Source organism: Cynara cardunculus (genome assembly GCF_001531365.2).
Source record: "Cynara cardunculus var. scolymus isolate 2C chromosome LG 1, CcrdV1, whole genome shotgun sequence".
Classification (NCBI taxonomy): Eukaryota; Viridiplantae; Streptophyta; class Magnoliopsida; order Asterales; family Asteraceae; genus Cynara; species Cynara cardunculus.
In genome coordinates, this window is record NC_037528.1 from 12,927,637 (window position 1) to 12,942,526 (window position 14,890).

The 14,890-nt window shown below is 36.3% G+C and overlaps 3 protein-coding genes across 3 annotated transcripts; 2 read left to right on the top strand and 1 right to left on the bottom strand.

Moving 5' to 3' along the window:
- The first annotated feature begins 669 nt into the window (after positions 1–669).
- LOC112519039 (granule-bound starch synthase 2, chloroplastic/amyloplastic-like) lies at positions 670–5,959 on the top strand. Its single transcript, XM_025126964.1, has 8 exons — positions 670–1,336; positions 2,304–2,805; positions 3,571–3,635; positions 3,928–4,005; positions 4,084–4,194; positions 4,374–4,418; positions 4,576–4,749; positions 4,826–5,959. Exons 1-8 carry the CDS (start codon positions 1,028–1,030, stop codon positions 5,780–5,782), a joined length of 2,241 nt encoding a protein of 746 aa, XP_024982732.1. The 5' UTR covers positions 670–1,027; the 3' UTR covers positions 5,783–5,959.
- Positions 5,960–7,727: 1,768 nt separating this feature from the next.
- LOC112520855 (cyclic dof factor 1) lies at positions 7,728–11,228 on the top strand. Its single transcript, XM_025129477.1, has 2 exons — positions 7,728–8,118; positions 9,739–11,228. The coding sequence occupies exons 1-2, from the start codon at positions 7,888–7,890 to the stop codon at positions 10,951–10,953; spliced, it is 1,446 nt and encodes a 481-aa protein (XP_024985245.1). The 5' UTR covers positions 7,728–7,887; the 3' UTR covers positions 10,954–11,228.
- Positions 11,229–12,800: 1,572 nt separating this feature from the next.
- On the bottom strand, positions 12,801–13,854 carry LOC112512243 (transcriptional activator Myb-like). Its single transcript, XM_025118146.1, has 5 exons — positions 13,832–13,854; positions 13,678–13,755; positions 13,449–13,579; positions 13,087–13,359; positions 12,801–12,997 (listed from the first exon to the last, which is right to left on the bottom strand). Exons 1-5 carry the CDS (start codon positions 13,852–13,854, stop codon positions 12,801–12,803), a joined length of 702 nt encoding a protein of 233 aa, XP_024973914.1.
- Positions 13,855–14,890: the final 1,036 nt, after the last annotated feature.

Consider the following 14,890-nt stretch of genomic DNA (forward strand, 5'->3'; position numbering starts at 1 on the left):
TTTTAAATAGTTGATTGGATATTAACATTGATATATTTTTTTTCAAAATTTTATTATATTTTCAAATTTATATTTTATTCAAAAATAAAATCATTATTGTTTTCTTAAAAACACATAAAATCGTATTATAACATCTACAAAGACACATAATAAATAGAACATTAAAATCGAGATGTGTCTCGCTGCATTGCGTGAGTACTCTTCTAGTATATATATAGAGAGAGAGATTTGTAATTTTATTTAGGTTATGCATTTTCTTTGTTCAAATGGTTTTATGTATTTTTAATTGTTGATTATATTTATATGTTTTATTATTAATAAAATATTTTGATTAAATATGTTATATTATTTTAAAATTATTTAGTTTTTAAAATAAATCGAATAGATTTAAAGTAATACGAAACATTTTAGCGATCTAAAAACATGGCATTTTTAATTTAAATTATATGGGATTATTTTCAAAGCAAAATATATATAATTTTTGCATTGTTTTACATTTGAGGGATCATATTGGGTTTCTTGAAACCACATGGACCAAAAGTGAAGTATTCTTTCAAGACTCAAAAGTTTATAACAGAAAAGAGGATATGATATTCCACGTGTACGAATTTCACACAAAGACTTTGGAAAGGGAGCCAACTACCCCTCGACCCCCTTCTTCTTCACAAGTCACAACCCACAACCCACCGGTGTAGGTCCAGTCTTTTGCCACCATCCAATTAATCAGATCAACAAACTCTGCTTCTCGATTTGGTTTCCATGCTCTCCCATCAAATCTCAACCTCACAACCGTCATTCTTGACTTCTTTCTTTGTTATTTCTGTTGCTATATATTTAGTGGGCTCTCTTGATTTCATTCAATAGGAGACACTTTCTCCCTTTCTCAATGGTTTCTTCTTCCCTTTCGATTTCAAGAAATCAACTGGGTTTTAATCGCTTCTTCAACTTTCCCAAATCCCTGAAGTTTTCTTCGTCTTCATCTTTTCTACTTCAGAAAAGTCTTTGACGCATTTCTTCAAACATCTTGATGGCGACTATGGGTTCTTTGGCATTTGTGAACGACCACACTACGATTGAGACCGCTGCTCTTTTGAATAATCATCATCGACCCAAGTTCCCTTTGTTTGCGTATTATCGACCAAGGAAATCACTTCTTGATAAGACATTTGTGTGTAATAATAGTAATGTTGCCGTTGGTGGCAGAGTATGGAGGATCAAAGCAACTGGAGAAAAGAGTTCTGGTGGAGATGCCACCGGTGATACGGATGAGGCGCTACAAGCTGTGATTCAGAAATCTAAAAAGCTTTTAGCCAAACAGAGAGACCTGCTTCAACAGGTAATTTCTTATTTGCTACAAATTCGAAATTACCTTTACAATCTTGGATGATTGTCTTTGTTGTTGACTAGTTATGATGAAGGAATTAGAAGCATTGTTGTTTTGTAATGGATGTTGAGAGGTTTAAAAGTGATTTAAGTTCTGTCTGGTTTGGTAAATCATTCACAACCAAATTGGGAAGTGCTGAAAATCTCTTATTAATTTTGGGGGTCAAATGTTTACCCTCTCACTTTGTTGCTAATCCTTTTACACTTTGAATTCAAGGCTGCCTGCCATTCATTTTTGAAATTTCAAGAAATCTTGAAGTTTCAATATCAGAAATCAAAAGGCAATCAATGACACCTTTAATGCTTAATTCTGATTGACATGATGGTGACTGAATGGAAATGCAGTTTCTAGTAAGTGCTTATTTAGGTCAGTCTTGGTATTGATTTCAAATTGCAGATGTTTGATATGGATTTTTTGCTTCCATAATTTGCCTTTTCAAATCAAGCCCATACCCATATAACTGATACTGATTTCAACTTTTAAGTTATTACTTGAAAGAGGACCCCATCATTACAGGTGCAACAAGTGAAAACCCAAAAAGTAGAAGACATTAATAAAATTTTGTTTGCTTGGAAAATTGGAATGATCCGGATCCCCCGCCCATCGGACTTTGATCTTTTTGTTTTCCTCTTTGTTTACATAATGCATTTCTACTTGTACCGAAAGAAACAAGAAAGTTCATTACATGATTATCACTCATTAAGGGTAAAATGAATCTTTAAAATATATATTAATGGTCACTGGAGATGGCAAAAATAGTACTGACAATACAATTTAAAGGCCCAGAGTGGTGCAATGTTCATAAGCCTCAATGGTGCCATTCCCTTAAATTGTTATATTTAATTCATGATCTTTAGCTACTATACGCTTCTCTTTCTAGCAGCAGTGAGAACTCTTTTCTCTCTCTATCTAAATGCAGATAGCTGAAAGAAGGGATATAATTACATCAATAAATAATACCACAATCAACTCTGAGATAGAGGAAATTTCTTCCAAAGAGGAAGAATCTTTTCTCGAACTGGATTCTAATCTTCCTGATGACAACTATACGGCTGACAATCCATCTAGTAGCAGCGTTGATCCAGTGAAATACCCGTTACCAGATAACCTGCATTATGATGAAGAGGCATCAGAATCTGGAATCAACTTGCCTCGTAAAGGTTATTTGGATGGAGATTCTTGGTACAAGCTTCAAGGCACAACTTCAGAGATATCTACAACAAATGAGTTGCCACCCTTCGTTTCTGATATCTCAACCACATACAAGAAGTCGGAAGATACAAATGAATCAACATTTCACCATGTGAAAGATGTGGTGGAAATTCCCAAAGATGATGATGTAAAATCCCCTCCTTTAGCTGGGGCCAATGTGATGAATATTATATTGGTTGCTTCAGAATGTGCTCCCTGGTCTAAAACAGGTAATACATAAAAAATTGTTTTACAAATGGGAAAAAATAACATCTAAGAATGAAATGTAATATACAATATGCTTTATTGACTGAGTTTATGCTCGGTTCATCTTTTCTTCGTTTTTTGTGCCTTTTTTTTGGCTTTCTTTGTCCTACTGTTCATTGATATAGAAGAAAAGAATATATAACCAGCAAGTATATAAAGTTTATGTGTCTTCATCTATTCTTCATATTGATTATAAGAATTGGTTTGTAACCTAAATCTTGAGAGATGGTGATTTCGCGAGGCCAGGCCTACAAGTCTCTAATTTTGTGCTAGCTGATTGTAAACGACATGATATGAACAACAGTTTTACTCTTTTAAGTTGGTCAATAAAGATACAAATGCATGACTTAAATTAATGGAAGCACAACATGTAGAAGTATGTAAAAAAAGGAAAATAGAAATGATGTAAAGATGAACATAAAATTTCAAGGAAACTTGGAAGAAATTCTTGAAACTGACTAAGAGTCCTCTCACTACCAACCAGCAGACAATCATCTACTTTAAATGTGAAAGGAGTGAAGTTAACAGATTTGATCTTGACCGACTCAATTAAGTAAACTTCTATTGGGACTTCTATGGATTATGGATTCGAAGTGTTATTACACCACCATGAATCACTGGTTTTATTGCCATCACAAAAACAATCTTCTCATGCTAAATTTGTGGTTTTATTTTCATTGTACAACCAATAATATGGTCAAACTAATTTTAGGAAGTGTTATTTGTAGGTGGTCTTGGAGACGTTGCCGGGGCTTTACCAAAAGCTTTGGCTAAGCGTGGGCACAGAGTAATGGTAAATTTCCTCTCTAATAGCAATTCCGTGATATGTCAAAGTACGTTTCGTAGCAGATTGTGGCATATAGGTAGATTATTGAAACAGAATGCTTCTTCTGGGTGGTGAACTAAGGTCTGGATGGCCATCATTCTTCATAATCATCATTAGTTTATTAATGGGCATTAAATTTTTCTCTTTAATCATAAATATACACCCAAGTGAGAACATTTGGAAACCATAATTTTTTTCTTTAATTACTTATTATAAGATCTGCCTGATGTTAATCTGTTTGCTTTCCACAAACATTTAGGTAGTGGCACCTCGCTATGGTAGTTATGCTGATGTTCAAGGTACAGGAATTAGGAAGAGGTATAGGGTGAATGGACAGGTATGCTCAACCAGAGAAGGGTAACTGTGCTTTACTCCGCACCTTTATCTAAATTTAGTTAAAATCGTATATTTTCAGGATATGGAGGTGAATTACTTTCAAACGTATATAGATGGTGTCGATTTTGTCTTCATTGAAAATCCCATGTTCCAGAACTTGGGGAATAATATATATGGAGGAAATCGCACTGTAAGTTTCTCTTCCTGTTACATATGCATGAATTAGTTCCTGAAGTTTATAACCGTCTTTGCTGATGTGATTCATATGCGCCATTTTCAATCGAGAGTCCTTTTTGGTTCCAAATGACTTTCCTTTGATCACATTGATTTTTATAGTTTCTAATGTTGTTCGATGCTTATTTTTTGCAGGATATCCTTCGACGCATGGTTTTATTCTGCAAAGCAGCTATTGAGGTATGACTTAAAAGGCAAGATGTACATGTGAATGGTCTGATTAGATTATGCACATGTGAATGGTCATTCCAGTTGAGGCTTGCAGCCCTGTTTTTCTTTATACATTTATTTCACTCGTTCCTAAAAGCATATAAAATCGATATTTTATCACCTACAGGTTCCATGGCATGTTCCGTGTGGAGGGCTCTGCTACGGAGATGGAAATTTGGTTTTCATTGCTAATGATTGGCATACTGCACTGTTGCCGGTTTACCTTAAAGCATATTATCATGAACATGGATTTATGCGATATGCAAGATCCGTCCTTGTGATTCATAACATCGCTCATCAGGTTGGTTTTGCATACATTCATGATTTTTATATCAACCATATATCGGGTTCCTTATTCAATTATATATCGATTTCAGGGCCGTGGTCCTGTGGCTGATTTTTCTTATGTGGATCTACCACCACATTACTTGGATCTTTTCAGAATGTATGATCCTATAGGCGGTGAACACTTCAACATCTTTGCTGCAGGTCTTAAAACTGCTTACCGCATTGTGACAGTGAGTCATGGATATGCATGGGAACTTAAAACGACCGAGGGTGGTCAGGGTCTACATGGAATAATTAAAGAAAATGATTGGAAACTAAAGGGTATTGTCAATGGAATCGATAAAACAGAGTGGCATCCCCAAGTGGATGTTCACTTGACTTCAGATGGTTATACTAATTACTCTTTAGAAACTCTTCATACCGGCAAGCCACAGTGCAAGGCCGCACTTCAGAAAGAACTCGGCCTACCTGTTCGCCCTGAAGTTCCGTTAATTGCTTTCATTGGACGATTAGATAACCAAAAAGGTGTCGATTTGATAGCCAGAGCTGTTCCTTGGATGGTGGCTCAGGATGTGCAACTGGTCATGCTGGGCACCGGTAAGCCCGAACTTGAACGGATGCTTCGGGAAATGGAGAGCGGGCACCGTGAAAAAGTGAGAGGATGGGTTGGGTTTTCAGTCGAAATGGCTCACCGTATAACGGCTGGAGCCGACATATTGCTGATGCCATCAAGATTCGAGCCATGTGGGCTTAACCAACTGTATGCGATGTGTTACGGAACGGTACCAGTTGTACATGCTGTGGGTGGTTTGAAAGATACAGTTCAGCCATTTGATCCTTATAACGAGTCGGGGTTAGGGTGGACGTTTGAGCGAGCGGAAACGAGCCAGCTGATCGATGCACTTCGGAACTGCTTGCTTACTTACCATGAGTATAAAGAGAGCTGGGAAGGGATTCAGAGAAGAGGGATGATGCAGGATTTGAGTTGGGATAATGCTGCTTATCAGTATGAGGAAGTTCTTGTGGCTGCTAAGTACCAATGGTGAAGTTTCAGGCTAATAGTAGTTGTACATTTTGTAGCAGAGGCTTATTTTGTGCTTTGACAACTTGTACCTCTGATTTGAGGTTAAGTGTAGAGGAATTGTAGTTAGACTATACACATTGCTTAATAAAGTGTTTTGATTGTTCCGTTAAATGTTTTTTAAGTAAGAATGAGTTTTGCTGAGAAAATAATCACAGATGGTATATGGATTTGTTGTTAAAATTGGAAAGTAGAAGGTATGAGTTTTTAACCATCCACAAACCTCCTCCAACTTTTTCCTTTTTTGCAAATATGCCCCCTTTTTCTTTTTCTTTTTCTTAAAAGTCCCAACTTTATCAATATTCCTAGTTTCGAGCTTCCACTATTTGGAACCCACCCATAAAGTCTACTACACATAATAAGATACGTAAAGTAACATGTCTATTTGATTACACATTTTTAACTTTATTAATAAACAAACATGTTATAAACTTTTAATCATAAATAAATAAATAAGAGAGTTTATATAGGTACGATATGTACAATAAACTATCAATTTTAGGCATGATTGTAAACGTTTGAAATGAGGGTGATGGAAGAATTATGGACGTAGCCATGAATGGAAACATTAGTTGTTCTTCTGAACAAATTTTATAGTTCTAAATAACTCGTTATGACGTTAAGGCTTGGGTTCGCCGCCACGTTAACCCCTATTGCTCAACTCTAATGCTTGACTTGCATTGTAACGCGTTATGACGTGTTACGTCACATCAATTTGTAAGGTGTGGGTTATTTTTAGTATATCTTGAAGGATAAATGATAATCATGTACAAGACTAAAACTTAAATAAAAATGGAAAGGAAATCCAAAAGCTAAAATCTTAAATAAATAATTACTTACTCTCATTCCCGTATACGAAGAGTTGAACACAAATTATTTGGAAATTGAAGAACGCAATGTGTAAAGATTCAAGAGATTTAATCCCAAATTTGCATTCTTGATATCATTTTGTATAAGTTCTTCAATGGTTTTTTTTATTACTTTATTCCGAACTTAATTTGTTTTACGATATTATTCAAAACACTAACACATACAAGTATGGGTGGGTGCATGTGTAAATATAGATGTCACCTTAGGGCACGTCCTCAAAAATATTGTAGCCCTGTCGTAAATTGTAAGACTTGAGGTTTGATTTCACCGTCACGATCATGATCACGATACGTCTCACGTCGTTGTCAAATTTTATGAGGTTGGGATTAATGGGTGAAGTTCAAAATAGAAAGAAAAAAAAAAAAACTTTACCCACTTCTTAACACGTATATGGAATGGGTGCGAGTGGCAAACATATGGAAGAAAGAAACTTCAAAGTGAAGCAAACTTGCATTTTCATCCACAAGATGAAAAAGTGAAAAATAGAAGAAAGTTGGGGAGAAGTTGAAAAGAGGAAAAAGAAAAGGGGATGTAATATAAAAATAGTTTTATTTTGTAAGAGATAAAAAGTGCCCCTACTTTATTGAAAAGCGGAGGGAGGTGGGTGGGTGGTGGAACAAGAAAGCTTCAAAGAAAACGGATATATTCACTTTTAACCCATCGTCTTTAAAAATATTAACAATTTACCCCCTCTGTTACGTGAAACTACTTCATATTTCATAAGAACCCTAAGAAAGTGTGATTACCTTTTCGACACTAGTCTACTACATAAAAAATCAAATGAATTATGGATATACAAAGTAGAATGTTTTATAACAAAATGAAACACAAAAGAATTGGGAAGGAGGATGATGGAGGTAGTAAAATGAAAATAAAGAAGAGTAGAGGGGGAGAAATGTAATAAAGACAGAAAGAGAAATGATGAGTCAGCAAAGTATGGAAAAAACTGAGAATCAAAAAGAGCGATGAGAGAGAAAGGGAAAGAAGAGAGAGAAGATCTCAAGAGCCACATACACAACTTGTGGCTCTCCTTTCTTCCTGCCTTGCTAACGTGGCTGTACGATCAAAACCAAACAAAGCCTACTCGACGACGACGACGAAATCACACACACACCCAAAAGATCCGCACCGGTGTTTGTCAGAGACAATAGATCTGTTCTTTTATTATCCAACCAAAACCCGTCTCGATTTCTGCCGGAAATGTCGGAGGGAAAAGATCCTGCGATTAAGTTGTTCGGCAAGACGATTCAGTTGCCGGATGTCTTGCCTGTTGATGGAGTTTTTAGTCAAGATGTTGATGGCGGCGCAGCTGGTTGCGTCAAGAGTGAAGATCGGTCGTCTTCCTCTACTTCTTCGTCGGAGGCTGATTCAAAGGGAGTAGGGAAAGATCGCGAACCGGATGATGATGATGATGATGATGATGATAATAAGGTAACTGATTAATTACTGATGGATCTTATTCCCCCAATCCTAATATCCTATTCTGTGATGATTTTGATTGTTTGATTATGAAAACCCTAAAAGGGTTTGCTTTCCCCAATCCTCTATTGGTTTTATTTGTTTTTTTATTAGGGTTTTATATGTAATTGATGAAAATGGTTACCGATAGATCTTATTTTCACAAATACTTGGATGATTTTGATTGCTTGGACAAAACCTTCTAGGGTTTATCTTTGTTCCTTTTTATTGGGTTTTGTATGCGATTGAAAATAAGCCGATTCTTTGAATCATCTATGAGCAAGTTATATATATCCCTTATTTCAATCAATCATGATCTAAATATCTTTCTTCCCAGAAGTTTTTAGCTACTCTTATTACTTCAGTTTAGGTCCATATAGAATTACATCGCCCCTTTCTTCATCATAAATTACGTTATTTTCTATGATTAGTGTTCTTTGTTTATTCGTTCATGGGTTATAATCTGGTCAATCAAAATTCACCATTTTGGGTAGTTTTAATTTGTGGTCTTGTGGACATGTGTGGTGATGCTTTGTCGGGACTTCAAAAGTACTTGAGATTCCACTAATTCAGGAAAGATACTAAATTTTGAAGTTCATAAGTGTTGAGAATAGTTTGAGGGGTGGTTATAGCTGGGCGTGTGAACTACTTTAGTATGACAAAACTTGGACTTCATTCGTAAGATTGATCCAGAAATTTGTTACTCATGACACTTGATCTTGCTTGCTTGTTACTTCCTCTTTCGGTTGCTCTACTAAACTCGAAATATCAAGTGGATAAAATGTGTAGTTTTGATTTAGGGATTATAATCTTGGTGGTCATCTGTCTGATGCTTCTGGTGAAAAGCTATTCCCAGAAGCGTTGGGCGCTTTTAGTTTTCTACATATATAAAGCATAACATGGAAAAAATAGTGTTGAGTTCAGACGATCTGAGAAGATGTGCTCGACACTAAACTTTGCAGAGGGGTTTACTATCTTTCTGGAAGAGTTAAAGTTGAATTATATTGCTACCCAACCTAAGTTTCTTATCTTTGGCTTAGTGGGCAAAGACATGGAGAGACGAACATATATGTAAGTTTTAGATTGTAATTGGTTTGAGAATTAATAGCAGAGGAGCAAGAAATGGACGAAGTGACACTTGTCAGATTTCAATGAAATTTCTTAGTCAAATATGCTTGCCATCTTTACATAAATATTTGACTGACCTATCAGTTTCGGCAGGAAAAGAAGTCAAGTTTCTGGGCAAAAGCTTGATATACCATGACAGCTACCAAAAATTTTATGGCTTAGGAAATCCTAACAATCAGAAAGTATCTTTCTGTTATGAATTTATTGTAGAGACTCTTTATTTGAACATTGACTAAGTTTTGAGTTTCTCACATTATATGAAGGACACTAAGAATATGATCTGCATTTCATAAAAGATTAGAGGTAGCCAAGTACTAAGTTCAAGCTTGATGCTATTATCATATAAAGCATGCTTGATAATCTATTTCCCGTTTAAAATTGGCAAGACATGGTTGGTAGATGTGTGCTTATCATCTTATAAGGCTCTAGGATTACATTTCTAATTGAAACTTGTGGTAAATCTAGGATCCAGCTGAGGAGAAGTCCGTTGATAAAGAGGAGGATAAAGCCCATTCTACAATTTCGGAGGAGGTTACAGAGCCGAATGCAACTTCAATGTTGAACGAAAATTCAAAAACACCTTCAGCTGAAAATGAATCTGCTGGTGCTGCAAAAGCATCAAAATTGGAGGAAGAACAAAGTGAGATGAGTAACAACCAGGAAAAGACCCTCAAGAAACCCGACAAGATACTTCCTTGTCCGCGATGTAATAGCATGGATACCAAGTTTTGTTATTACAACAATTACAATGTTAATCAACCTCGTCACTTTTGCAAGAACTGTCAAAGATACTGGACGGCTGGTGGGACAATGAGGAATGTTCCTGTGGGTGCTGGTCGCCGTAAGAATAAGACTTCAGCCTCTCAATACCGTCAAATAACTGTCACAGAAGCTCTTCCCACTGAGCTGAATCACACCGTTCTTAAGCCCAATGGCACTGTTCTTACATTTGGGTCCGACACACCTCTGTGCGAGTCAATGGCTTCTGTCCTGAAAATTGCAGACAAAACATTGAGGCAAGACAGTTTTCGTAAGGCTGAAGAGTTAATAGTCCCAGTTAACGATGACAATGGAAGTAGATCATCAACGGCTGAGATGCAAAATTGCCATGGCTTTTCCCCTCAGGTACCCTGTTTTCCTGGCGCACCATGGCCATACCCATGGAATCCTCAAATGGGTCCTGCTTTCTGCCCACCTGGTTTTCCGATGCCTTTCTACCCTGCAGCACCTTATTGGGGCTGTGCTGTACCTGTACCTGGCCCTGGTTCATGGAATATGCAGTGGGTTCCCCCTCCATCTGGCTACCACCCTGCCCCTCCATCTACCTATGCTGCCCCTCCTCCTTCTGGTCCTATATCCCCAACTTTGGGGAAACATTCAAGGGATGAGAAGATGGTAAGATCGGGGGATGAAGCAAGTAAAGAAAATGAAGGGGAGAAGAGTCTTTGGATTCCAAAAACATTGCGGATTGATGATCCTGATGAAGCTGCAAAAAGTTCCATATGGGCAACGTTGGGAATAAAGAACGAGAGATGTGTTGGTGTGAATGGAGGAGGAATGTTCAAGGCATTCCAATCTAAAGGAGGTGAAGTAAAGAAGCCATTGAAAGAAGCATCTCCGGCACTTCAGGCGAATCCTGCAGCATTATCAAGGTCTCTTAATTTCCAAGAAAACTCATGAGTGAGTATTGTGGCAATTGCAAAGGTGACAAAAGTGTTGCATGGAGATGGGCTTCAGTGAGATGCAAATGAGGAAATGGTGGAAGATCCTTTGTAGTAGGTTGGAGCAGTTGATTTTGAATTTAAAGGTAATTTTGAGTCTGAATGTACATATGTTATCTTCTGTGAAATACTAGTGAAGAAGGTAGAACAGAGTGAGTGTGCAGTGAAATAAGTTTAGATACCAAAATTCACAAAACTTTAATTAATCTTTGAATCTTCATCATCTTATTTTGGCCTTGGAATGAGTTTCTTGGTGATGCTAATGTTTTAATTTGCTTATATAATCTGCCATTCTTAGCTTGTGAAATCATTGGTAGGCATGCTTGTGATGTAACACTTGATGAGTTGTTTGTTTACCTCTTAACGGTTCCGTTAAGAGCCAGCTTCTGATTCTGTCAGAAGCAAATGCTGTTTGGGAGTTGTTTTCTCTTCAAAACAAATATCCTTTCTCCGGATCTGAAGTTCTCTCTTTTTGTTTACTTTTTCTGATGGAAGTATTGTTTTGTTTTTGCACAAAGTTTTATGTACTTTCCTCATTCACTGCCTGTTTCTGTGTTTAATGACAGCAAAACAGAGCATGAACACTTCTGTCAATTTGTTTCTTACTTTCTTGAAAAAGAAGTTTACGCACAAGAATTTTATATAACCCATTAAATAGTCTGGATTACACTTCTTAGTCTTTTCTTTTCTAAAATTGTGATTTTGGTTTCATAAACTTTTTTTTTTCTTACACTTTAACTGCTCCACAAATTGCGGGCTTGTCAATTGTCGACCTATGCCTATTATCGTTATTTTGGGAGAGAAATAATCATACAGTCAAAATGACTATTTTAGTTAATTTCTTTTCTTTTTATCAAACTTTTACTTAAGGTTCGTCTACTACATAGTCGATGAAATGCTTCAAACAAATTGAAACTATGATTGTTTTTTATTTTCCTACGTGACAGAGATGAGAGATTGATGCTTTATACTTTGTCATGGAATTACATCATATCTACATGTAGTAACAATTTACAATTTGCAATTTGCAACCCACTGTACAATATTTTCCCCGTCCTTGTAACTCATAGAAACGATTAATATAGCAAAATCATGGGAAAAGTTTAAAAAAACTTGACATAAATTTTTACTTTGAGTGATTTAGTTCCTAGATGAAGGATCACATGAGAATATAAGTTAAGGTGAGAAATATAAGAAATGATTTATATCCTTGATAACTTTTAATCTTAAACCAACTCATGAATTGCACTTTACAAAAGAATTGATTCAGTGTATCTTATTAGTGTTGATCTAGTCGTTCTCTTCGATTAGGATTGATCTAAGGTGGAGGTCTCTTCTTATCTTCTCACCATAACTTAATCCTAAGTCCCTAAATGCTTTTTTAAACAAATAAATTCGTTTTTTGAAACCGATCAAATTCATCTTTGTGACCCATAAAACAGTTAATTTGGTAAAATAATCGGAAAAAAACCGCAACATAATTTCATATTTTGAGTGGTTAATTCCGTAAAGTTTTATAAACAAATAAATCCTTACTACAACAAAACAACGATGAACAAATTATCTCATGATGTATCAACCAATCAAAGCAAATAATAATAATCCAATTAAACAAATAAAATACATAAAATTTGAATTATCCATTCCATGGTATGCAAAAGTTGTGCTTATCTTATTCAATTTTATATATATAGATAATGCATGAAACATATATATATATATATATATATATATATATATATATATAGGTTCATTTAACATCTCTCTTAGCAATATGCAACCAAAAAGGAGACCTAAACATCCTCATCAAACAGACCCCACTCCCATAAAATCTATTAATTTCGGTGGTGATTCTGTTGGCTGCCAATCGTTGTTGGTTGCCAAGGTGATCGGGTTCAAACTCGTTGAAGGAAGATGCATTGACGCCATGAATGATTCTTCATTCTCCATTGTCTTCTTGCAGATCCCACAATTATTCCCCATTCCTGTTCTTTGTTCATACACTACAAACCAAAATATATACACATCGACTTCCTCTATGTAATATAAAAACATGCATACATATCAACACAAATTAATGATAAATAGTTACCATCAGAAGGCCCGTTGAGATCTATGCCTGAACTGTGCGCCGTCTTGCCGGAAGGACTTACAGATGAAACGACACTGTGAGCACCATTCATGGGCGAGGAGGTCGGATTCATGCTTGCGTGTTTCTTAGCCATCAGAGCATGATAAAAGATCTTAACATAAACATCGGTTCTTCCTAGTTCTTCTTCGGATATTGGTTCTTCCTGTCTGCGTAATGGAGGCTTTTTTAAGAGCGGGTTCAATGTGCTCGACCATCGGACTTTGCAACTTTCAGCTACAAATATTTGACATTAGATAATAATTCGAAAAAATATACATCTGTTGATTAATCAAGATTAAGAACAGAGGAGTCGGAAACTATACGAGTTCTTCCAGGGAGTTGGTCTGATATAATCTTCCAGTTCCTGCCCCCATGAGCCACAATATGCTTTATTAGCTTGAAATCCTCCCATCGTGTCCAATGTCGTTTTGCCATGTTGGGTCGAGAAACAACTCTGTAATGGAAGAACAAGAAGAGAACTTTTTTGTCATTTAATCAGACGCCCAATTCGTTTTTAATACAATGACCGAGTTCTTGGAGGTTGCGACATACCGATTTGGTACTTCCACAATCCTCCTCGTTTCCATCTGGTGGTTCTGATGACCATCATCAGAAACACCTGCGTGAACACTGCAAAATAAACATTTGTTTAACAATTTATTTATTTAATCAATCGAAAATCAGCCAACATTTGATTCAAAATAACCTTTGAGAAGAGGATGATGCCATATGATATTTCTTGAGGAGGCACTACTAACTTATTTGAATGATATCTTCTACCTCAACGGGTTTATAAAACAAATTTATTTTTATATCAGAATCAAATTAAATCATGTATTAATAATATAAAAAATAAATCAATTTTTATATCAGAATCAAATTAAATCATGTATTAATAACATAAAAAATAAATATTAATGTTGACAGGTGGTGAGAAGAATATTAGACTAACAGTATACACGAGACGTCCTACAGAAAACTTCTTGTTAGTGAATTTCTAAGAGTCTTGACGCGCCACTGAGGCGCGTGAATGGCACAGCCATTGGATTTACTTGAAATGCATGATATTGATGTAGTGCGAGTATGGTTTGATTTGAGATGGACAACCACATGAAATAGAATCTATCTGGATTTGTAAGTGGAATATTTTTGGTCAACTTATTTCGCTTTGCGTTATTATATTTGGTAAAAAAAAAAAAAAAATGAATCAAAAAAGGAATTGTCGGGAGATGGAGAGTCGGCGAACAAGAAGACCAATCGGCAGTCACCGGAGGAAGGATCACGGTGACGAACAGAAGATATTCGAGGGTGAAGATCTGAAGAAAACCGAGTGGGAGTCACGTGTTGGTAAGTCGAGAGGAAGTTTCTACGGTGTTTCAAAGAAAAGAGGAGAGACGGAGAATCGAGGTTTGGGTTTCAAAGTTGAAGAATCGCTTCACAGGTATGCTACCAGTTTCTTTGTTACGAATTTTCCGGAAGATTTAGATGAGAAGCTTCTTTGGGGCAAGATGAAGAATTTGGGAAGGGTTGTTGATGTTTTCATTGCTAAAAAAAGGGACGCGAGGGGTTTGAGGTTTGGTTTTGTAAGATTCTTGGGTATTAAAGATGTCATTCAAATGGAAAAAGATTTATGTGAAGTTTCCTTTGGATCGTTAAAGCTTAAGGCAAACGTGGCTAAGTATGTTAGGAAAGCCACGAGGGAGGTGAAGGGCACGGCTCAGGTGAAGGGCACGGCTCAGGTTAAGAGAAATGCGCATAAGGGGGA

Bases quoted from the DNA above. Each gene is read 5' to 3' on its own strand.
- LOC112519039 (XM_025126964.1), top strand. From the start codon at position 1,028: ATGGCGACTATGGGTTCTTTGGCATTTGTGAACGACCACACTACGATT. The intron at 4,006-4,083 runs GTATGCTCAACC...GTATATTTTCAG, and splicing joins GGTATAGGGTGAATGGACAG to GATATGGAGGTGAATTACTT. The intron at 4,419-4,575 runs GTATGACTTAAA...TATCACCTACAG, and splicing joins TCTGCAAAGCAGCTATTGAG to GTTCCATGGCATGTTCCGTG.
- LOC112520855 (XM_025129477.1), top strand. From the start codon at position 7,888: ATGTCGGAGGGAAAAGATCCTGCGATTAAGTTGTTCGGCAAGACGATT. The intron at 8,119-9,738 runs GTAACTGATTAA...TGGTAAATCTAG, and splicing joins ATGATGATGATGATAATAAG to GATCCAGCTGAGGAGAAGTC.
- LOC112512243 (XM_025118146.1), bottom strand. From the start codon at position 13,854: ATGGCATCATCCTCTTCTCAAAG. The intron at 13,756-13,831 runs GTTATTTTGAAT...TTTATTTTGCAG, and splicing joins GCATCATCCTCTTCTCAAAG to TGTTCACGCAGGTGTTTCTG. The intron at 12,998-13,086 runs GTAACTATTTAT...TTTGGTTTGTAG, and splicing joins TCTCAACGGGCCTTCTGATG to TGTATGAACAAAGAACAGGA.